General features: G+C 38.3%; 1 protein-coding gene across 1 annotated transcript in view; it reads right to left on the bottom strand.

Moving 5' to 3' along the window:
* SLIT1 (slit guidance ligand 1) overlaps window positions 1-25,746 on the bottom strand; it is a 144,434-nt gene that overhangs the window by 99,476 nt on the left and 19,212 nt on the right. The window contains exons 2-4 of the mRNA XM_025167881.2: window positions 20,797-20,868; window positions 20,457-20,528; window positions 18,504-18,575 (exon numbers count right to left, since the gene is read on the bottom strand). Of these exons, the coding sequence (XP_025023649.2) occupies window positions 18,504-18,575; window positions 20,457-20,528; window positions 20,797-20,868 (216 nt within the window). The remainder of the gene's footprint in view (window positions 1-18,503; window positions 18,576-20,456; window positions 20,529-20,796; window positions 20,869-25,746) is intronic.

Raw genomic sequence — 25,746 nt, 5'->3', positions numbered from 1 at the left:
CTTATTTCCATATAGGAAAGTGGGCAGAAGCACACTCTTATACATTATATAAAGCCACATATTTCTTTTGACAAACATCCATTCCTTGCAGCACATACAGTACTACCTACTACCTTTCTATCAGCATTTACACATCTTAAAATGTCACCACCCATTTCCCCATCATTAGTAAACATATTATCATGTTATACAAATATATGCTCTAGTACATGTACATATACATTTATGTATAATTTGCAGTCATTCCCTCTATTTTCCCTTTCAAACACACACATACACAGATCCATATTTCTCTTTGTATCATACAATTTACCTAATATTTGTTGCAAATCAGGCTCTCAGTCAATAACACAGCATATGCAATATGCACACATTCATCTTAAGAAAAACTCCTCTAACATCACACTAGGGCACATTATATATTCTTGTAGAAGGGAACGTATGTAGTTCAGGGTTGAACTGTAGAGTATTGCACTGATATTACCTAGTTGGGTAATGAAATATCTGCAAACAAACAACCAAGCTCAGAGAGCACCAAGGATTCCACATATTATTGTCTTAAGCAATAGATTTTTGTCATCATCATTATTTAGTTCTTTGTCACGTTCTGCAGAAGCTTCCAGTCTCTCTTAACACTATCAATTTTTCCCATAAGCATTTGGCTGAATTGTATTGATATACTAGCAAAGGACAAATTTAGAATGGTATATCCTAAAACAACTTCAGGATTTGGGAGAGAGGCTAGTTGTCATAGCTTCTCTCCAATGTCAAATAGCAGTTATAAAGAAGCTGTTTTTTGGTACAGCAGGATAAGAGAAAAGTTAACTTCTCTTCCCAACCTTCCATTCATCATCTGTGACTGCTATTTTAAATTTATAGAAAAAACACTCAAGAATGAAATATTAAAGTTAGACAAAATTTATAGAAATGGACTCAGATTTGAGTAAGCTAAATCAGCTAAAGTGAATCTAGAATGTTTATGCAAAGTGCCACATTCCTAAATGAACCATAAGCTGAAATACTCCCAATTCTATAGAGTGTGTTTTTTCTTAACTGCACAGAACTCAAGACACATTTCAGTCCATATAATACAGTTGGACAAGTATCCCATACAAGAGATTTATAAAACCTATTCTGATGCAACTTGATTTTCGCTGGTGGAATTTTAACACACCTGGATGCACTAGATTGGAAAAGCCTGTTTTACAGTACAAAGGAAGAAATTTGAATAATTATGAACACTCCTGGAATTAGGATGAAAGACTGCAGCAGCAGAGTTGGGGTTTACCCCTTATTTTAAAAGTGAAGTATTGACCCCGTCTCTCCCTTTTTTTCTGGATCAGATGCTGAAGACTAAGTAGAAAAGAAATATTCTGCAAACTTTCTTTATTTCCTACCACCCAGTGCATAGTCAGTTAGACAACTTTAATTGCAAATAACTCCCTTGGGCACAATAAAAATTAATCCAGCTTTCCTTGTCTTTAGGAAAAACATGTGTGCAAAATGAGATTGGAACCTCCAAGGGATTTGGGTTGGAGGAGGAGGAGGCGGCAGACAGTGAGACATGCTAATCCAAAGCCTGTTTAATTGCTCAAGTGCTCTAGGACAGTTTAGACAAGGGTTGTGTCAGGTTAGGTACCTAACAGCAGGTAAGCTTGGAATTGTAATTAGTTTAACAGACGAGAGATATAACCCTATTTTTCCAAAACAGATGAATTTAGTGTGCTATTAATGATAGGATGAGGGTCTCTATCTGCACACATATACAGGGTATACCAAAAGTCAGGCCCCATAGGCCAATCACTGTGTGTGTGTGTGTATGTGTATGTGTGTGTATATATAGTGGTACCTCGGTTCACGAACTTAATTCGTTCTGTGACTCTGGTCGCAACCCAAATTGGTCACGTCCTGAATCAAATTTCCCCATAAGGTTCAATGTAATTACGGTTAATCTGTTCTGAATCATATGTATTTTTTTTTTAAACCGCAAAAATATGAAACAAAATACAGTACAAAGAGAGAGAACGCTAACCTTGCTCGAGGCAACTTCTGGCGTGGAGGACAGGAAGGCGGGTGGGGAGGCGGTTATTGCTTGGAGGGAGAGTCCCCCTCCCTACAGGAAGCCATGACCATGTGTCACGGCAGGGAAAATGGCCGCGGATCCTGTTCATCACCTGATCCGGCGTTCACGAACGGAGGCAAAATTTTGTGAACGGAGCTGTTCGTGACCCAAATTGGTTGTGAACAGAAGCGTTCGTGACCCGAGGTACCACTCTGTGTGTGTGTGTGTGTTTTTTAACGAAAATTTTGCTGTACTTAGGAATGTTCAAAGGTCATGTGTCAAACTACAAGGAAATGTTTGGAAGAAAATGGCAACCAGTTCAAACATTTAATGTAATTTATATAATAAATTGTTTATGGGGCTTGACTTTGTCTATGGGGCCTGACTTTTGATATACTGTATATATCTTATTAAGCAGAATTGGTCCAAGAAGGAGATAACTTTCTCACGTGAGACACATTTTATTTTTCAGTTTCTTGTAAACTCATCATACTAGCTCACCACACTACAGCAAATGCTGGCACGATGTATTTGTAATCACACCTTGAGACCAACACCTTTACAAGAAGCAAAAGCTGATATGGCAACTCTAATAGCGGCTCATATCTCATCTGGCACCTCCTAGGAAGACTATGGCTAAGTGGCAGAAGAGGCAAGGGTCAACCATTACCATGTCCAGTTATGACTAGAAAAGTCCCCAGAAACATAAAGAAAAATCTTCAGTTAGTACAGACTGTGGAATGGGCAACATTTGAGGGGCCAGGGCCTGCAATTCAGTCTCCTGATCTTCTGGTGGTCTGCAGAAACCCATTGACTGATGATGTAACCAGGATGGGTGGGTTTGAATTGTTCAGCCTATTGGGGTGGGGTTGCTAAAGATGAGCACAGGAGCAGGAGACACATAAAAGGCAAACTGCTCCCTTACATATCCTTAAATCTCCCAACCCCTGCCCCCAAAAGCTTAGAATCACCATTTTCAGACCAGTTTGGGGATATTTTTCAGAGTTTGGGATTAAAAGTGCAGATAGGAGTGGAAATGGTTTGACTTACAAGGCAAAAATCAGTCTGAAAAAAATGGCACCTTCCTGTCCATTTGGGGAATGTGTTAAGGGGTAGAAATAGAAACAATTTATCTCTCAGAAGCTCCCACTCCTACCCTTAATTTTGTAACAAAAAATACAAAATACAAAAAATACAAAAATACAAAATACAAATACACTGGGGAAAATTCAGTGACCTGGGGAACAATCAAGGGCCGTGTGGTTGCTCATCTCAATGTAGATGTTACTAAGTTAAATGAAGGGATTGTCTGCCTCAACTTAAAGAGGCTTCTTATATCGCTTTGTTCTACCTACCATAACCCACAAATCATGATGTTGCCTGCCAATGGTGCCTCTGCATTAGCTATGAATGAACGGAAGCAATCAACCCACAGTGAGAGGTGATATGCTGTGATGACTTCCCTCTACTTAGAACACACCCATACCCACCCCCTGCTCAAAGGGGAAATAGATTCCTAAGATGAGATAGCCACATCAGAGTATTTATAACCCAGCATGTCAGGAAGCTTACATTTAAAGGATTCCCAGAAGAATGGTTTAAACATGATTAAACTGCCATTGATTTCAAAGAGTCAAGGTCCCTAAAATTGCATGCAATATATTTGTAGAGTGTCTCATGTGTGAAAGAAAATCTTTGGGGAAAGGAAGAAAGACAAGGAAGGTTGGAAGCAAGTGCATATAAAGTACTACAGTGGGCAGCTTGCCAGCTTGGTGAGAAGGAACAATGACACAGGAAATGGGAGATGTGTGTATGATTCCCATCTAAAGAGAAGAAAAGCATCTTCCACAAAATAAAAGTCACTTTTGGAGGGCTCTGATGGCAACAATATTTATAGATAGATATATGGAGAGGCAGCAGTATTAGAATCCAAATCCTTCAAAGAGCAACATCTAGCTTCACAGCCACAAGATACAATATTCTTATTAAGAATAAAGTAAATCTGTTCTTTTATACATATTTTAAAAGACCTTATATTCAATTCTATCTCGCTCTCATTTTCTGAGGCTTAAATTTGCTGCATAACAATTTGCAATGAGCTCAGATTTGAACATATACATTTAGGCAGTAAATTTGTCAGTGATTAAACAAACACAATGGGTGTGCATTTGTCTACCCAATATCATGTGATTCATCACAAACATGAGCAGGCATAATTGGAAACTCTACCCCACATTCAAGACTACAGGCAGCACAAACAAGGTATGGAAGCATGTCAGGAACAAGATATGCAGAAAAAGACAGAAAATCCAGAAAATTACAGAACAAAAGGAGTCATTTGTCTTGTACAGCAGAAAAATCCAGCAAAAAGAAATCAATGGACAGGAAGAAAAACCAAAATAAAGCAAGTGTGCCCAGTAAATGCACTTACATTAACCAGCTATAGAGTAATCTGTCATCTCCAAAAGCTTCATACCATTAGTCACTCCCAATAATCCCCACTTAAAGCATAGAGTAATATCTTTTAACCTTTTTCTTTCCCACAAATCAAATTAACTTAGACTGATCTGCTTGGTAAACAGTTGATAAGCTTGCTTACTTTTGTTAATTACTTTGAGTTATTTTTATTATATTGATTGAACTAAACTGCATTAGGAAGATGGTCTTTTTAATTCTGCTAATAGCATCTAAGTCCTGAAAAGGACAATTTTCTGTGCATCCTTTTATAAAATAAAACTGACTATTTGGATAGTTTCCTGCTCTAAATTTTAATTTAGAAAACATTAATTTTGGAAAACAAAATATGCTGCATGATTTGTGTTGATACAAGGAGAGAGGGACAGGCTTTTCTGTCTTTTTTCCCATGCAATGAAGCAAAAAGGTGTTACTTTATTAACTTTCCATTGTTCAGTCCCTTTAAATATTCCTTTAAGAGAAATGCTACAATTTAAAAGTGCACAAAATTCCTGCAAGTTAAGCCAATAGATGCAATATTTAAATAATTCATTAAGCTGACACTTGGAGAGTTGCAACACTGCTCAGTGGTCAGTAAGCCAAGTGTCAAGGGGGAAAATTCTGTCTTTGCTATATGACTAGACTAGAAAGGTGCCTTTACTGTGCATGCTAAACAGGAATTGCATGAACCCTTTACAATTCATCAACTGGTGTTGAAACACATGCCCATAGGAAATTGTTTCTTACTTGCTGAGGTGGGTTGTGATACAAAAACCTCTTATTACTTTAACCCCCTGAGATCTAGGAACATCCTGATTAAACCAGAAATGATTTGATTATCTTCTGCTAGACTGATTCTCCTAGACAGACTAAATCAAGGGATCCCTTTTCTGACAGTTTTAGAGCCTTTGATAAGGCAGGAACTATAGTTTTAAAGGATTCAAGCACAGAACAGGCACCAGCATCACAGTGTCATTATCAAATAAATCCCTTTCTTCAAGAAACTCAATCTGACATGCACAAAGATTGTTTTATTTTATTCTTCCAGCTACCCTATAAGAGACGGACCACTTAGTGTGCTTCCTAACAAACCGCGCAAGCTTATACGTCCGCTCCACTGCAAGCTCAAGAGCTTTTCCTGCTCTGCTGATTTATGCCAGCAGAAAACCGTATCAGCATGAAATCTGCATGGCCCATTGAGGATGCCTATTCTGCCTTTAGTGCCTCTCTTTCAAGTCACTGTAGACACGACTTCCCTCCGCACACAGCTAGAAATTTGTATCACGTTTTGACCCAGGTTTTGGCCCAATCTGAGGACACAGTGGTTCTCATCAAGAATCCCTTAGCACGAATTATTAAATTCTTGTATTCTTTGTTAATAACTGAACATCTCCATTAGCAATTGGGATACCTAACACATTTCTCTTTTTATTTACTTGATTCACCTTCCAAAATTGATTGCTGAATTTGCACACTGCATTGAACTATAGTTGCTTGAAACATGATTTGTTGTATAAACCACAATTAGGTGTTTTGCACGTTGTACTCAGCCATCTAGGTGCACACAACATGTTATGGATTACAGCTTAGAGTGGGCTTGTGTTTTGGATCAATATATCAAATAGATGTAACTTTAAAAGTTAAAATAAATGTTTGACTTGATTGCAGAAAACAATCAGCAACAAGAGTTCCTCTTCAGTACCTGAGTGATACAATTATTGGTTAGTACCTAACCGCCATATGGTATTTTGCATGAACTGATCATGGACATTCTTCAAGAGTAGCTATAGGTAAATTTTATAAAATGATATACTGTTGGTATATGACACCAAAGAAATTATCTAAATGTATGAAGGTACTTCAAATCTATGTTGGAAATGTGAACAACAAGAAGGGTCATTTTTTTTCATGCTTGGTGGATGTGCAAAAGGCTAGAAGATTTTGGGTTCAAATGCATACATTAATTCAGAGGATTTTAAAAATTAATATACAACTGAAACCAGAATTTTTCCTCTTGGGACTGATGGATAAACAGTTGAAAAAAAGTCATGGAATTTTGTTTTTATATATGATAACCACAGAGAGATTATTGTACACACAAAGATGGAAAGATTTGGCAGTACCTATAATGGAGGAATAGTTGGTGAAGGTGATAGAATTTGCTGAGATGTAAGTCACTTCTCAACTATTATCAAACCCAGATAATGTTTAATGAGGGGCAATATTGATACTAGTCTCCAAAGCACCACATGACTTCATACTATTTTTCAGCATTGACCTGTTTGATTAGAGAAAAGACAATATCTACGTTTATTGCTGACTGAAAACCCCTTATGGACTTTTTGCATAAAACAGAAAAAAAATGAACTTATGATCTATGGTTTTGACGATTAGATAGAATAGATTACAGAAAGAAGAGAGTCACGATGTAATTTTAGAGAAAGAGGTAAATCTACAATTGTACTTATAACTGGAAGCCACTTCTTTATATCTTTTTTCTTTCTATTTTCTTCTTTTTTCATTTTTAATTTTTGCACATTAGCTTTCTCTTTTATTTCTTCCTTTTTCTTTTTTCCTTCTTACTCTATTTTAGTTTGTATTAATTTTTACTCTTGTTTTTAAAACTTTCAATAAAGTTATATGTAAAAAAGAGTAGCTATAGGTAGAGAATATTGAAATATTCTAGACATGATATAATCAGGGCATAAATATTGTTGCCATATTAGACTGGCTCAGGAACAGTTGCCATTGGTGTGCTAAACATGATTGTCCTTATTCACCCCGCTGCCACCAAAAGATTCAGGGAAATATTAAGATTAAAAAAAAATCTAATTTAGGAAGTTTTTAACATGCATCACAATGCCTTCTAGAACATGCTGAACCCAATCCCTAAGACAGGTTTTCTAGTGATCATCATCTCTGTCATGTCTGAATTTAATCTCAGTATGTTCTATCACTATTATCAAACCCAGGTAATGTTTAATGAGGGGCTATATTGATACTACTTGTCTCCAAAGCACCACATGACTTCATACTATTTTTCAGCATTGATATATAATTAAATAATGCTAGAAAGTTATAGCAATTATTTGCTTAGTATGTTAGTATGTTGTCTTTTTTTATATATGCAATTCAAGGAAACATACATAGGGTTTCTATGCAATCTCACATTCAAGAACTGAGCTGAACTATATGCACTGAGATTTAGCAAGGCAGCAACATTATGTGTCTCCAGACCATGCCTAAATGGAACCAAGCCTTTGACTATTCATATCAGTACCAGGACCATAGCAAAATGAAATCAATTTACATGTATACATTTAGTCAATCAGATTTTGTAACTACTTCCTTACGAACAGCATTTCTGAATGGGACAATGTCAGATCAGAAGGACTCCAGGATAACAACTTCAGAAGATACATGTGCAAAATGTTGTTGTTGTTGTTGTTGTTGTTAATAAAATGCAGCTAAGGATGGCTGCAATTCTGAGGGAAGGAACAGCAAGGGTAATTTTTTTCCTCCATCATTCTTACCTATGACAGATAGAGATACCATACAGGTTTAAGAGGGTGCATTTGAGCAGAGAGCACTCAGAAGAGGTGCTAGCCATGCTCTAGTTCACACATGAAGCCTATTTCTCTCCCCCTCTGCTTGACATACATGTCTAGACTGCAGAAATTTAAACAGCCACCAGACAGTAGCAAAAAGTATTTTCTGTATCTATTGCCAGCTAGTGGTCCTCTGGATTTTTGCAGCTCAGATATATGGTATATCTACCTTCTGTATGTGTATCTGCGTATTTGTGTGAATGTATATGGATGTATATAGACAAGATAGGGAGATGAGACTACTATAAAAAAAGTTCAATCTTATTTAACAACTGTATGACAGGAATGCTGGGAATATTTTCAGAGTAATGCACAAAAGGGCATTACTATTGTGCTATCAACTCAAATAACTTTCAAATACATGCAAGCTGGATAAAGCACCTGTAGAATCAAGAGAACAAGAAACCCAGACAATCATTCTCAATAGCTAGAAAGTCTATTCAGAACGAATATATTGGCAAGTTCTGAATGTAGAATAAGAAGCAACTTCTGAATACAAGATACGGAAATGAATAATAACAACGCTTTTATCTCTGGAAAAGATGGGAACTACATGTATCAGATATAACATGTCTTACTGGCAACCAGTTTTAATCTACAATTTACTTTAATCCACCATTCTATATTAACAATTTTATTTGTGCTACTTTTCAGAGGTTACTCATCATATCTAGTCATTAAAAGTGTTGATGAACATGACAAGGAAGTCCTCCTAGTATTCATAATGAGGCAAATGTTGCTCAACCATCTTAACAGGAGGACTAAGTGGTTATAGAAGCAATTTCATACACAGGGGCATGATATAATATATAACATCGGTATATCTCTGCTTTGAATGTATTTATCTTTCTGTTAGCTTTTAGATATCCCTTTCTGCAGCCACTGAGTACCAGGAGCTGGATAGTTCCTAAAGCTAATGCACTATATGTAGTCATCTAAAGTATGAAAGTTTGTGAGGTCAGTTCCTGGTAGAAGGTTTGAACCTCATAGAATAACATCTGACTACTACTCATATCTAAGGAGTCCTACTAAGGCTGAAATCAGTCATGCGGTGCCTCCTGGTGGTCAATCTAAGTGGTTATAGAGCAGAAGTAGGGTTATTTATTTAATGTCATGTGATATTATTTCAACTTTGTATTTATGCCAGGAAACTTCTAAGGAAGCACCAAATTCCCCAATCTGAATGTTGTCTGAAAAGGAGATTTTGCATTGAACTTGTGATACTGGAACCTCTAATATTGGTGGAGTGCACTAGTGTAATGGCATGGAACATTCATAAACAATCCAATTACCTGAGAACAAAGCAGTATGTTTGCATTCAAACTGTGAACTAAATGATTATTTTCCCATTTTGCTTGGGATTAAATAATACCACAGTGATAAGAATAGGAAAGAGAAAGTGTAGGGGAGCTAAGGGATAGCCAATCTAGAAGCAAAGTGGCTGCAGAAAGGCTGCAGAGTATACTCTGCACTACTGTGAGCGCACAATGAGTCTCAAAGGGCAAGAAGATTTAAGATGGGGAGAACAAAGGTACTAAATTTCATATATTGACTTAATAATATTAACTATCTGCATCCTTTCGCTGCAGACTTCAAGAACTAGATTTCAAGGGCTGTTGTAATGTGTATCATCCTCATCTAAAATGAATAATTATATTTCTTATGTCAGAATAAATACTCATGCAAAATGGCTGAGACATAGAGGAATCCTAAAGCCAGGGTTTACCTAGTTGTCAAAAAATTGCCTGCTCCTGTAATATAGAATGAAAATTGTGCTTTGCACCTAATCACAGCACAGACGTGCCCTGGTAATATTTTTTTTCCCCACTCTCATGCCTCCATAATGTTAACTTCTTCCTGAGTGAAATAGCTTAAATCATCCTTAGTTGTACCAACATTAGTGTTTTTCCTCTTAAGCTAATAACATCCAACAACAGCTACAAGCTGCATAAAAGTACAAAATCTGTTATACATTGCAACCCATTATTCTGAGACAAAGTCGGGGACAAGTCGCAGGTAGATCAGAGTGTTGCTTATTGGCCATTACAGGCTGAAGTGGGCAGGTGCCCTCAAATCCCAAGTTAGCCATGTCAGCTTCCATTCTTCTGTTGTCTCCCTAAAGAGCTGGACACAGCAACACTGTGCTGGTGGTCTATCAGGCAATAGTGCTAGACCATTCAGCTGGCTGTTCTGTAAGTGGTTCAACTTTGTGACTCTCACCAGCTCAATGTAAGATTGAAACAGTAGACTAACCGAATCAACCCTACCCTATTGTATAGGCCAGGAGGACTCTCTGAGTCAGCATTTGTTGACTGTATAAAGAAAGGGAAGGAAGGGGAAATAAATCCTAATTAAAATTGCTGCTTATGACCCAGCTTCCTTTATCATGCTGATATTTTTAAAAAATATATTCAGCTTGATTTATTCAATTTATATAGCCACCCGTTCAACATGTGGAAAGCTATAGGACTCATCCTTTTAGTTTGGCTTCCATGCACTACTTCCCATGTAGTGCATGGGATTTTGCAGCTATTGTGCAAGCCAAGAAAAAGCTGCAGCTTCTTTATTGAGGGACCAGCTATTACAACATATGCACCCACCTGCGGTTTGAAGACCTTTTCAGTTTTGGATCTAAAACACAGCACACCACTAATATGAGTACTTAAGACAGTGCCATTCTGCAGTGAGTCAGAATGGAAGCAGCACAGACATTGACAATGGGGACAGCAAATATTAGGTTACTATAGTTTTCACTGACTCAAAGAATCTGTTAAAGCTGAAGTGGTTAAAAATTGTATAGAGAGCATAGAGTAGAAAGTTATTTAAGTCAGCAGTGGGAAAAGGCTGTTAGTTTCCCCACTCCATGGCATTTTTTTCCATGCATGTGAATTCCAGCTCAAGTAATAAAATATATTTGCATTTTGTATTTTAAAACCAGGAATAATGTAGAATCTGCATCATGGCTGATGGACATAATCACAAACACAGAGAAAGAAAGAGAAATTATTTATGCTTTAACTTAATGCTAGATGCTCTGAAAAAAAGGAACATTTGCTCTCCCTATCACTAAAGTCCCCTGCCATATGTTTTCTTAGATATAACAAAGGTCACTGTCCATGTGGGTCACCAAACTATATATCTAGCAAGAATGATGGAAATGTATTTGGCTGGATGATTACCAAAGCAAGAAGGTGACCTTGGCAATTGAACAGTTCTTCATTTTCACAGTGAGACTGGTCCTCTTGCAAATGTGAGACAGAGGAAAGGAGCAGGAAAGGCCTGGCCCTTTGTTCGTCTGTCCAAGACTGACAATTTAATTGAATCCCATTTGAAATAAGGTCAGCAGGGTTGGGTCTTCTCCAGCAAACTATCAGACAAGCACCATTTCCAGGCTCTGAACATTCGTTAATGAGATACTCTCCAGAGGAGAAAGAACAGAGATTTAAGGACATGTATTTCTCCATCCCAGTGTAATTGACTTTCAATTACTCCCCTCTAGAGAGTATATAGATGATCCATATGATGATCTAAATAATGCAGAGATGTGCAACCATTGGGGGAGCTGAGGGCCACATTTGGCCTTTCAGTGGCATGCCAAGGGCATGCTTCAAAAATTGATTTAATTTGATTTAATATTAATTCAAATTAAATTAAACAGAATGAATATGTTTACTTCCCATTTACTTAATAATCCACCCTTGTCATATTAAAAATAAAAAGGTTGTGGCCACTTTTGGAGGAGCTCTGGAAACTGTATGCAACCATAAGATCTCTGAGTGTGCACCCATTATAGGGGCTAAATTGTAGTCTGGGACAACAGAGGAGGTCTGTCCTGAGGAGCATGACTGAGAAGCTGACTGGGTGATGTTCAGCAAGTCACAGCTTTCCATTTACCATGCAGATTAGCTAAGGGACTAAAATGGAATAGAGCTCTATACTATTTTGAGCTCCTTAAAAGAAAAAGTTTATATATATAAAAATACCCATGCCACATGTAAACCATGAAAATAACTCAGTAATGCTCGGTAACCAATTAGGAACACACAGCTTCTAGAGCTGTGCTTCTTAATCACTTATATGAAGAACAAAAATGGCTGTAGTGCTTTGAAACACAGCTTTATTTACCAAAGAATATATTTGGTAGAAGAGCAAGTCTGTTTATCCACAAACTCTCACACAGACACATTGGTTGAGATGAAATGTAGGTAACTAATCATAATCTATGTATTTTTGTCTTGACCATTAACTGTCAAAGTCCACTCCTCCTTTAGTCCTTTTATAAAATAGTTTTCATGACAGAGATGAAGGAAATTCCCCACTTTCCTCCTCCACCTGTCTGCAGCAAAAAGCCATACAACAGAACAAAATAGATATCAGTTAATGGGAGCTCTGTGTGTTGCGCATAGGTGCTCAAAGAATCACTGAGACTACATAATGAATATCAAACAAGTTGGAAACCATGTTGTCATGGTTACATCTATGAAAAGTAATGTCACAGAGATGCTAGGAATCCCTTCGCTCCCATCAAAGAATATCCAAAGGTTTCTTGACAGAAACTGTCACAGTTAAACCAGTATATGCTTGCCCTTTAGAACTGACTTGAGAAACTTCCAAGTCAGCTTAGCGAAGGGTTAACAATAAGTCTAATAAAGGGAACAGTGACAACTAGTTGTGACACAGCATTTTAACTGCCTTCACACTGTTCTACACACACCTAAGTTACAGGGTGACAGTGGTTTAGGCTGTAATTCCTGCTACTGCTCATCCTGGACTTCGCCCTATACTACTCCATCATGATATTGGGAAAGTGCAACGACAGAAAGTCAACATTTTGTTATGTTGAGTACATTTTATGATCAGAATTGGATATTAAGACTTATGTGCTCCATAAAAGTAAGGCAGAAGGAGAAGCAGAAAATTGTGCTACACACAAATCTGGAAAGTTAAAAAAAAAACAAAAAACCACATTCTGGGTTTTGAGCCTAACAGCACCCCTCTTATATATGATTCCTATTACTGCAACACAATTTCAATCAACTATGTATTAGAATGTTTGTGTTATTATTATTACTAATAATAGAAGCAATAATAATTCACATGTTTTTAGTACTTTCCTTAAGTTCTTAGGGAATTTAACATACATCATCTCTTCTTGGCAAATATTACAATAACCCTGGAAGTGCAGAGATATTATATTGTTTTATATCATATTACTGATGGAGTTGAAGCTACAACACAGTATAGTAAAGTCTTACTTCATCAAAATCATGGCTAACTTCATCTTCTTTACTACTGTCAACACAAATAGCTGGTTCCCCCCTCCTCCGTTACAAAAACATGTCTTGTAGATAATTTCCACATTAGAAACAAAAGCCTTTCAAACTCTTCAGTAAAAATGTGAAAAATATCCATGGCTTCAAAAGGATGTACATGACACGCAATTGTTGGAATTCTGGGCACCATTAATAGTTGTTTGGTTACCTACTGACCCATATTCACAGAGAGGATTTTTTTTAATAATTACTATTACTGTTAGAAGATAAAATAAATGATAAAGGGACATGTTGTAAAATTTCTAAGCCCACATATCTCCTCCATATTCTGGAAGCTTTGCCTATCATTCTTATTTTACTGTAGGTTGATTGATTATGTGCTGTCAGGTTGGTGTCAACTCTTAGCAACCACATAGACTTATTTTAGGACAGCAATGCAAAGAAAAATGAGCAAGTGTTTAAAAAGTAACTGTGTGGTTATTCACTGTTACACTAAGCCTTTAATAAAAATGTCTCAAAAATGGAATTTCCTGCCTGCAGATCTTTTTTCCACTTCATTAATTGTTAGTGCAAGGAACATACAATCATAAAAAAATACATAAAAATATTTAGGAAAAACTCAGAAAAACTAGTGGCATGCCATGCTAGATGATACCATGGATTACTTGCTAGTTTAGATCCCCTCCCCTCCCCCCACCCCGCATTGAAATAAAATAGAAATAAATTGGCTATCACAATATTTTCATTAGAGCACAAAATGACATTAAGGCAGCCTAGGCAAACTTATCCAGGCAGCTCAATTGGTTTGCTGTTCTATAAATTCCTTAATGTTGGAGGATTAAGTTTATACAACATTACTCTTATTTAGTAACCCCTATCAACTGAAGATGTTTTTAATTTAAGTTAAAGCTGAAAAAAGGGAGCAGAAAAGCTTTTGATAGAACTGCTAAGGCCCCAAACAATTGAAAAATAAACCTGTATTTCAGAATACCAGATAGAAAAGATATCTTAGCTCTATAGCAACTTTTGTGTGATAAGACACAGAAATTAGATCAGAAATAAACTTAAAAATTCTCAGGCTGAACATAAAGAATGTTGAGGTTTACAACTGTTCCATAGCAATAAATAATACAATCGCCTCTAAAGCTGAATGTCAGTGGCTCCGTGCTGATCATTTTCAAATGAAATAGGGCAACCTATAAACAAACAAAATATTTCAATGCACTGAGAAGAAATTTGAGGTATGGAAAAGTCCATGACATTTAAAAATACATAGCACCGTTTGAGATAATGCATGCAGGTCCTCAGCTCATATAGCTCTTTGCATTCCATAAGCTCTAGGCTCAGAGCAAACATATGCACCATTAAAACAAACAGAAGACAGAAGCACCCCCTTGAATACAATGATTTGCAGATTTGATTTACAATTTGTATTCTCCAGAAATGCTTGAAGACTTAATAAAGTTTAGAAACATGAAGGACAATGTAACATATAATCTAGTTTGAAAGATGTATTCTAACAGAAGAAAAGGTGAAAGTCAGCTAGATCCAGCTAGAGCAGGGAGGGCTATTTAGACACACAGATTTGTGTGGAAGGGCTTAATCCATTCAGAACATGTACATGTACTGATCCCTTCATAAATCTAGAAATGGCTACGGTTTTGTCTATGAGAGGGAGACTGTCCAACAACAGTGAGCAACTGTCTAAAAACTTGAAGGAAGAAAATCATTGGCCAATGGCATTGAGCCAGATCAAGTAATCAGCTACCTTGGCAACGGCTGCCTCAGAAACCGTGCCTTTTAGGGGGTTGGCACAGACCTACCCCTGCTCTTGTCCTTTTATATCCCTTACAAAACAGAGGAAACCATCTCCTTGGTACTTCCTTTCACACTCATTCCTAAGATCTTCCATCTGGATGAGAAGCAGGTCCTGGACTGCAGTGGGAAACTGATTGCACATCTTTCCCCCCAGTTGTCCCTGAGACTGGAGCCCTCATTACCAGGCCAAATTGGCATTCCATCGGAATCAACTTGGCACTTCTTATGAGGTAGGGAAAAAGGAGGAAAAGCAAATCTCTCTTCTTTGATAGCATTTCTTTCTTCAGCTGTGCCCTTCCTCAGTGGGAGAATGCCACCCACTGGTTAAGGCTGCTGGATTCCTTCATTATTAGGCTACCCAAAAACACAAGATAAAGAAAATTGGGCTTTCTGCCTCTTTCCACTATAGACTACAAAATCTGGCTTGTGTAGATAAATCATCAAATTACCATATTATGTTTGACTACCAATTTATCTTCCTTAGCTCTAAATGGGTTTTAGACATTAGACAGGAAGGCTTAATAGTAGACAACTTGTCATATTTAAAGTATTTAAAGTATTTTAATTTTACTTATAAGAATTCCTATTCCATTCTAAGATCCAAAGCATACTCTTTATCCAAGTATCTGTTGTAGAAAAATTACTCTTCAAAAAAAAAACACACACACAGCACAGAAGAGATGATAGAATGGGAAGGGAGAAAGCATACAGGAAAAATAAAATTATTTATCAGCTGGATTCAAATTATGTGTTGATTTAGTTTAAGACTAGGACTACTGCATTGTGCAAACATGAAAATCCAGTCAACAGTGCAGCAGGACAGGGTCAATTTTAGCTCAAGCTAGACCCAAAATTGTTTGGAGTTAAACTTGGGCTACCATATCTGGTTGTAAAAATCTAGAAATCCATGAGATGACAACAAAGAATTAGAGTCTCCATACCTATTTTCTGTGGTAATCTAGATTTCTGCAGCTTTACTATGGTGACCCTAATTAACTTGAGATACTTCTGCCTTCTGGCTGCCTGCACTGAGATACAAGCCAAAAGCAGCCTTGAAGAAGTCCTGTTCTCCAAGCATACCATCTCTTTGGCTTTTATTTTTTATCCCCTCCCCTCAAATGCGTAGAAGCTCACTTTCAGCCAGTCAGTTTTTCCCAGTACAGGCTATATATCCCACCAAGCTGTTGTGAGGAAAGGAGTATATAAATTTCCTTGAGCTCTTTGATAAATGATGTAAATCCAAAGGATGTAAATGGGTGCAGAAAGGCACTGGAAAACTAAATCACCCTGCAATATCTCTGTGATACTTCAGACCGCAATCAGATCACTGTGGAATTTTTAGTTTTTCACTAAAATGTAAAAAAAAAAAAAAAAAGCCAGCTTTGATCCACTGATTATTTGCTGCTGTATCCCCAGGTAAGTCATTTACCCAGCAGACTAGTCCAGTATGCTATACAAACACAGCCACTGTAGTCAGCCTCAGTTTGAGGATTTCAAATCCTCAAAAATCCAAACCTCAGGTGCAGTTGATGTCATCTCTTTGCTTCTGCTCCATGTTCAATACTAGCTAACATTTCTACTTATGCTCCTACTTTCAGTAACTCGAGATACAAGCACTCACTAATTATATAAGTGGATTTTCGGACTCAAAAGCTTTGCCAGAAGCTCTTTTCACATCCTTCCAATATGTGATAATGAGCCTCAGCAGGTGCTCCCCCCTCACATGACTTTGTTTTGCTAATAGCTAACAATCATAGAAGAAAACACATTATATAACTTATTGCTACATTTGCATTTAGGGAAGCCATACAGGAACACAATAATGATAAAGTTGCTTTACCAACAAACTGAAGTTTAAACATTTTAGGATAAGCTATTTAGGATACAAATGTATGGGAGACATTTTATTTTACATTTGTACATTTTGCCTTTAAACTCTTTACAATGACCCTTCAAAAAAAGGTATGGCTCACTTTTTATCTTTTCTAGATTGGCAATTAAGAATGGAAACAAATAATTACATATGATCTGCTTAATGAAGAACATAAAATATTTAAATTAGCATTTAATTCTGCAAGATAGAAATCCAGTTCTCACTCATGCATTCCTCATCTGAAACATTTTGGAGAATAATTCACATAAACATACACAAAGAGTCATATATGTATACAAATACTATGCTACTAAAATGTATTGATACCAATTTAACAAGAGGCATAATTATAATGTCCTTTTAACCTAGGTACATCTGCAGAGCACATGAAATGATTCATTCCTTTGTACCCTTCAGATCTGTTTCACCTTGAATTCTATGGATATGGATATGGAATGGAGCTCCTTCGTAGCTACCGCTCTGCCTGTCCCCATTTCCATGATTCCAATAGAAGAGAATATATGCAGCTCAGGTTGAACTGTGGAGTCCTTGGTGCTCTCCAAGCTTGGTTGTTTGTTTGCAAACATTTCATTACCCAACTAGGTAACATCATGAGTGCTAGTGAATGTGGGGTTTGCTCTTGTTTATATATTGTAGCTTGCCCTGCCAGTGGGGGAACATTAGGCAAGCAATCAAGCAGAAAACAATACCCCAATCAAGGAACTACTAAGGAGAAAACCACACCCCACCAACATCTAGTCGGGTAATGAACCATATGCAAGCAAACAACCAAGCTCAGAGAGCACCAAGGACTCCACATTTCCATGCTTACTCAATGAACCAGAAGCCATAACTGCTCCAAAAATTCTTGTAGAAATACAGCCAACTGAACAATCAGCAGAAAGAATAGCTGATTACTGATCAATTTTCATATCTCAGCTGCTATCCTAAAATGGCATTTGGTAGAATTCAGCACATCTAGTACCAGCAATTCATATAAGAACTGTAGTATGTTCATCTTGGCATATACATGAGCTTTGATATGTACAATATTAAAAAAAAAAAAAAAAAGCCTTTGACTTCCTTAAAACATAGAAGGCTCTTAGGAGCCCACTGGAATTATCATGCCCAGGGAGCAAAAACATTGGTTTGTATTGATCTGGTACCTCTGATATTAAGGTAATACAACATCTATAGACAGAGACTAGACAAAGTTTGACTGTTTCTCATTCAATAACTACAAAACACAATCACACCAGGGATTCAGTACCTATTTGGATCATTCATCTGAGTCATAGCACCGATGGCCAGCACTTTAAATGCCTTTACCAAATGAACTCACCATCATTCTTCAGGAGAACAAGTTGCAAAATATTAGACATCAAGCTATGAACAAAATGCAAGACGTTACTTACAGCCGTGACAATGCCTGGTTATTCTGGAAGAGGAGCTCTGGCAAAGTGTGCAGCTGGTTCCTATTCAGTCGTCTAGAGAAATGGAGGGTGGAGAAAGAAGGCATCATAAGCATTCATGGATACACTAGAAGCAGGAGGACTTCCTCAACCCAATGATATTACAGTAGTGACTACATGTTGCAGTTCAATTTTTTGTCAGTTTTCTGCAAGATATCCTTGAAATGTTAAGGATAGGATGGAGTAATGCCTCTCTGCTCTTGAGTAATAAGTGTCTTAGTCCATATTTGTTCATCTCCCCATGCAAATGGACAGATATGTGGAACAAAGCATGAAAATTAGGCAAGGATTACTAACACAAACCCTGTAAAACATCTATAATGAAATATCCTATTTTACCAGTGATGTAGTACAACTGTCAGCATAACTCCTGCTGTCAAAGCCAGTGATTTCCACCCAATACTCAAATTATATGGGGAAATAGCCCTTACAAATGCCAGGATTGCCCTCTTCCTCTGATAATCCAAACACTGGTTCCATAGCACTTCTGAATTAGACGCCAGTGGCATGGCCTAAACAGGCCAGTTGGTAAATGCAGTCTTACAATCCAAACCCTACAAAAGGAGCAGGGCCTGGACTGTGAAACTGCATCTGCCGTCTTGCTTCTTTGGACATGCCCACCCCCCACCCCATCAATGCTGCTGCGAGAGACTCCTACTATATTTACAAAGAAGATTTTAATACCATAGGTTGACAATAATTAGTATTTGTCCTGTGTATATCTTATCCAATACAACAGTGTTGGATTCAGATTCAAATTCCAATACATTTCAGTTTTCTACTCAAGTTTCATGCTCTCAAAATCTCATAGCTTTCTGTTTTTGACATACTTTTCAGCAAATTACTCATTTTAGCTTCAGCATGTGTTTGCAGATTTAGAAGGTAAAAAATAACTTTGATGAAAAAGCTAATCACCAAATATTTTAAATAGAAATGTTGGATATGAAATGGCTGTCTGCATGTATAGTTTTAGTTTCCATTATTATTCAGATTGCAAAGTATGTGTATTTTCAAAATATACTTTTGGAACTATGATCAAGACTGAAGAGCAGAGAAAATTAATGATGCAAGAAGAGCAAATAAAATACTGAGTCATAGAATAGCAGCACAGAGGCAGAATGGTTCTCTAGCTTTTTTCTAGAGGAGGATGGGGGGGATTAGAAGAATACAGAAATAAGGAAAAAAAACTAGTGTGACACAGAAAACCCATCCAGAAGTAAACAGAAAGCTTTCATTGTCTATAGTACTTTAGAGATGGCATGTCTATATTAAAAGAACTTAAATGGTGACAAGTTCTAAGGAATAGTGGACGTCAGTCAGCATTGCACTGGGTCTATTCTATTTTTCTGAGAGTGGCAGAGTTGGGTAACTGATTGTTCAAGGAGAGAAGCAGCAAGTTTTGCAAGTGGTGTTTTTTACAGTTGCTGTGAAGAAAATATGCAGATGTTGCTTAGACAGGTTTGTGCACTGTCTCTGACTGGATGCTTCTTGCAGAAAATTATTTTGGACCTGAAAAGAATGGCAAACAGATTGAGAAGCATCTGGGTATAAATGCCAGCCAAACTGTTCAAGATGAGTGTAAAAACACATAAAGCTTGCACCATCTGCTCATGTGAGCACCAGGGTGGGGGCAGAGAGAAATTATTCTTGATCTAGGTAATGGAATTGATTGCCTTTGACCATAAGGTGTATTCTTCCTATCCCTACTTAATTCCACTTCTAAACTATCAAGGATCAGGAAGCCCAACGGGAACATTAACTTATGCCTGTGAATGCACTGTTTAGTAGAGAAGAAAAAGTAGAGGTATCTGCTAGGAAATCACATCTCCTTTTTGTTCTCTGGCATTTTTCCCACCACCAGCTTTCATAGCACATCCAGAGCCCTGAGACACTCACAGCCGTTCTAGTTCTTTCATGTCGTCAAATGCTCCTCGTTCCACCACATTGATCTGGTTTTCCATCAGCTGCCTATAAAAATGACACAGGAATCAGAACTTGGATAGCTAAAAGGAAAAGCAGGGGGAGCAGGAGGATAAAGGGCACTTACTACCCTAGTTAGTGGAATTCACGCTTCTTGGCTTTGTATGGGAGCGTGCATCTTCCTTGAGACAGGGACCAATCCTCCTATGGGACTAGGCCCACTGTCAACTAAAGGGCATGCTTGACATAAGCTTTCAGAGATACTGAGACAGAGGAGGGAGCAAGGTGATTATGTTGTTGGGGGAAGATCACTCACAGAACTCTCAGCTGCTTCAGCCCAGCAAAGTCATGTTTACTGATCCGAGTGATGTTGTTTCCATTCAGCTCCCTGTGAAAAGAAGGAGAGACATGGTAGCAGTGAAAAGATATGCAAGGCTGCAGAGTGCCAGGTGCAGTCTCAGATCCACACTCCCCAGCAGAAGCTCCCCACCTGATGCTCTCAAAATGTGTTGGCTGGAAATGAGGCCCAAGGCTGGCTAAAGAAAATGGAGGCACCAAGCTGGGGAAAATTATCATATAGCAGTTCAGCCATAAAGCAAGTCATTCCAGAGAGTTTCCGTTCTAGGTTATTTATTGAGCTAGTTCATAAACTTGAGATTCCTCCTGAACTATGACATTTTTGGAAGCAGCCCTCTCTCCTCTACCTTTTTCTTCCCGAAATAGTTTATCTCATTCTCTTTCCAGTCAGTACTCTGTATTAGTCCCTTATGAAATGGATTTCATAATCAAGAGATATTTTGAAAAAGAGCACCTTTCAGAATTTCTGTTCTTCTGTCAAGACTGCTACCACTGTCCAGTTTCAAATTAACATAATTTGACATAAATTATGTCATAACATAAATTAAGGGAGGGCAGAAAAATAAAGAATATTAGGTCTGCATATATCAGAGAGGCATTAGATGGGACCTGAGATTAACAGAAAGTAAATTTTGAATATATGTACATTTAGTAGGTGTGTTATTCAGAATGCAGCCGTGATGGAAATTTTCATACATGTTTAGGATGTTTGATGATGCCTTAGCACCCACAAGAGAATGAAGGAGAATGTGATATAAGGAGCCAATTGAGAAGAACATCTACACCAGCCTTTCCCAACCAGAGATCTTCCACCTGTGTTGGATTTCAGTTCCTCTGGCAGTGCTGGCTGATGGTTATAATTGAAGTCCAATGACTAGAAAAGGCACCAGTTTGGAGAAGGCTGCTCTATACCCACTAATTATTTGCACTGCTGAAGGAAAGGTGGAAACTGATTTTGTAGCCTGAGATGAACAGAAATTTGCACAGGAAAAACAATACCATTGTTAGCTTCTGATTTCAAAATCAACTAACTGCCCATAGATAGAGCGATGTTGCAGCAATTGCTTTACAATTATTCTTCTTGGCAGTTTCTCTAACAAGTAATGCATGTAGGCTTGCAGAGTCAACACTACAGATCAAGCTGCTCCCTTGAAAATAACAAGAATAAACCTCCAAGAGGCCCAACTGAATTGGCAGCCAATGGCTAATCAATGCAAAGATGGCCACTATACAACCCTAACTGTGCCATGCAGATTGCTAGCCTCCTTTCATTTTAGGACTGATTGGTGATGGTCAGAGAGGGTATGTTTCCTAGACACAAGGAAGCACTATGTACTAGATGGATGAATATGTGTTGTTCCTTGCCCTGGTATGTCAGATTGAAATTTACATTCATCTCTGCTGCAATTAAAAGATCTACAGCGATACAGTGAGTGACGTAATAGGAACCTGGGACAGCTACAGGCTAATTCTGTTCATGATTTGGATCTTACACTTCAAAAACAATAAATAATAGACGTGGTACAAGAATTTACATTTTGCAACCGTACTTCCCTTCCAATGCCTGAAAAGTAGAGCAGCCCAAACCAGAATGGCCCTATCTCTTCTCATTCCCAAAGGAATATGGTATCTACCCTTTTAAAAGCTCAGAGGCAAACAAGTACCATTAACAGAGCTGCAACTTCTCTCAACCCAGCAGAGCAGCAATAGGAAGTCACACCTGCTAAATGTTGCCTCGCCCCAATACTGGGAATGGATCAGATCTCCTAACTCTTTGAGGAATAAGGCTACATTTGCTATGAATGATAATAGCAGATTAAAGGCAATTAGTCAGCAACAGAAAGGAGGACAGCCACTCATTTAATGCCATTTAAAACAAGAAACAAAACAAAACCAGCAAGGCCCCTGGATAAAATTGTGGCAGGAAAAAGCGCCAAGGTAATTTTGTCCTCAGCCACACAGGATCATAATAACAGTTATTCTCTCCTTGCTGGCATGTTGTGAAGAGAAATTTAAGCCCTGCCAACAAGCTCAGAACCTCTAGAGAATGAGAACTGACAAGGACCTTTGAGAGAACGTCATCGTGGTAAAGACAACTGCTAGAGAGAGTTTGTTGCAGCTGCTGAAACTGTTTCAACGTTTATGCACCTCAGCAGGTGCTGGCAAACTGCACTCCTCAGACAGAGGAGGAGGAGCAGCCGCAGCCCTTCAGGATCCTGTGTTCGAGGGCTTTCTGGGGTAAACCAGCCAGCTTCAACAAAATGACTTCATCAGCAATTACCATTTATATTGCTTGTGGTGTCTAGAGGCCATCCTGGAGATGGGGCTATTGTCTTGGGTGCCAGTGTGCAGCAAAAGCACTGTCACACAAATGCCAGAGTAGATCACACAATCCCCCAATGCCACAGGAATTTGCATATTCAATTACAGAAGCACAACCTTTGGGCTCTGGGCTTTTGCCTGGGGCAATCGGTGTTAGAAGGGGATCGATAGATTCCTAATATAGTGGAACCATTTTGAAGGCTTAACACACACACACACACACACACACACACACACACCGCTTTCTCATTTCAATGTAGTGACTAAGTGACTGCTGTCAGAGCCCCTCTCTCTGAAAAGCACCTGGCTATCAATTCAGTGACCATGCCAAGTAAATGCAGTGGTACTCCTGATTTTTGGCATGTTAGTACTGTAGAGAGCAAGTCCAGCCTATAGCTTCATGAGGGAATGTTTTGCTTGCTGCTTCCTTGTGTACTTAAATGTTAAAATGAACAGCTTTGAGTACTGGCTGCATTTGCCAAGGTTTTCCTGGCTCCACGAAGTGCTAGCAACTATGATCATATCTAGAGGAAGTCATCCTGGATGGTGAGTGTGTGTGTGTATGGAACAATGAAAGAAAGCTTGATCTCCCAACCAGAGGCATCTGCTGGGGAGAGGGGAGTAAAAAAGTCAAGAGGTTGGCCATGACTGGGTGATCAAAATCCTGCCCCTTTTTTAAATTGTGTTGCATGAAGCACATTAAAAAAGTGGGGGTTTGATTGTGCCACTGCTTCCAGCTCCAACCAGGAAAGAATCATCAAATGGGTATCAGCATTTCACAACTCTGCAGTATATGCAGACTAGGTATCAGCTGAGGGTACATAGTATATGTCACTTCCTCAACAAAACAGAGGTCTGAACTTGTGATATGTTCAGATTTCTTCCCTATTCTAATAGAGGAGGTTGTACTATGCCTTTATTTTCAAAGTTACGTAGACACCCTCCACCGCAGAGGGTCCCAACCTCTGTAGCTAGTAAGTACACATAATTTGGAAAACATGCCATAGGGGCCTCACAAAAAGATTGTCCTGGAGTGTGTCATCAGTCAGAAAGGCAAATTGGTGAGATTATCCCCCATGATGCTTTCTAGCTCTTTACAATTTCAATTTACCTTTGTCGTCTTTTGGGCATTTGGGCAATTTCCAAATAAATCATTGAGGTGTTCCTAATTATACTTTCTACCTTCAAAGGATGCCTCTGGGATCTGTGAAGGATCTGTAAGCAACCCAGCAACATTCTGAGAGATAAATATGCTGAATGCTAGCATTTTGCACTGCAGTGCGCTAATTGCCCCTTCATTTTTTGAAAATTAAAAGAATTTTTAAAAATAAAATCAAGTAGGGCAATGAGCTGGGGGCACCAAAGAAAGCATTGTTGGTAGGTTGGCATCCATGATGCCATACTGGGGACTAAGCCCCACTACATATATCTGTAGGAATATGGGTATTTAGATTTGGTCCAAGTTATCAACTTTTTTTTTCACCCATGCAAGGCACAACTTATTCCTCCCCTTTCCTACAGCACATGTCCATCATTTGTCATGGCCACACTAAAGCTACTGCTTCTGTAACCTCTGTGTTCAGAAGAATGAGGGACATGAGAACCAAGAATGGAAACAACAGCTGATGAAAACTTATTGGCAGTGAATCCACCACCACATAGCTACTTAACTCTGTTGTAGTCTTTCCACTTCCAGGTCCCCATCCATCCTCCAGATATTAATTATCTGCTACCAAAACCATGCTTAAATGGTATCTTTCTCCCTTGACTCCCTTTGGCTTAATGTGATTTGTGAACCTAGCTATTGTGGCTTGTATTTGGGAATTAGCATTATGTGTGAACCAAGTTACTATGATTTCTTCGTCAAGATACTGCTTTAAAAAATGGTGTGGATTCATGTGTACATTTCACATTGTCTCCTCTCTGCTACTGGAACATGCTATCTTGCTGACGCAGGCTTGTAATCAGTTTGCCTTGAAGTTAGTTAAGACAGGATGGTGATAAGAAACACTGTTCCTAATAATACTGGCCTAGCTGGGATGTAAATTTTAAGCAACGAAAACAACATCCTGGATGAAAAATGGCAATCCTATTACAGGTATCTGGACTCTGAAAATCAGTAGCATTTCAATGCACTGGAAAAAAATATTCACCCATTCTATCTACATACGATGAAACACAAAGGCTGTGTTCACACAAAAAAATTAACTAGGTCAGTTAAAGACCTAGAAGCTTCATTCACATAACATACTAAGCTTGGTTAGTGTTAACTTTGGGGGGGGGGGGTTGGGGGGGAGTAGCTTAATATATTGTGTGAACCAAGTTCATTTGGTTAGTCTGTGATTCAATATATTATGCAAACTCAGGAAGTGGGTTAACTCAGTAACCTTATTAAGCATATTGTATGAATACAGTCACTATCAAGAATCAAAATGACTCAGAACACTATGTGAGTTCTAACCCTAACCCTATCTGCCTGACTGGATTCTCTCCCAAAGGACAATCAGCCAGTGGTCAAGGAGCTCCAGTGTGCAATAGATATCTATCCAGTGTGCAACAGAATAGACTTCTACGAGTTCTATCCAGG

This window comes from Python bivittatus, unplaced genomic scaffold (genome assembly GCF_059951505.1).
Source record: "Python bivittatus isolate LINGU-HERP-01145 unplaced genomic scaffold, Pbiv_v1 ctg000980_np1212, whole genome shotgun sequence".
Lineage (NCBI taxonomy): Eukaryota > Metazoa > Chordata > Lepidosauria > Squamata > Pythonidae > Python > Python bivittatus.
Note: the sequence above shows the minus strand (reverse complement) of the source record. Positions and strands in the feature narration are given on the sequence as shown.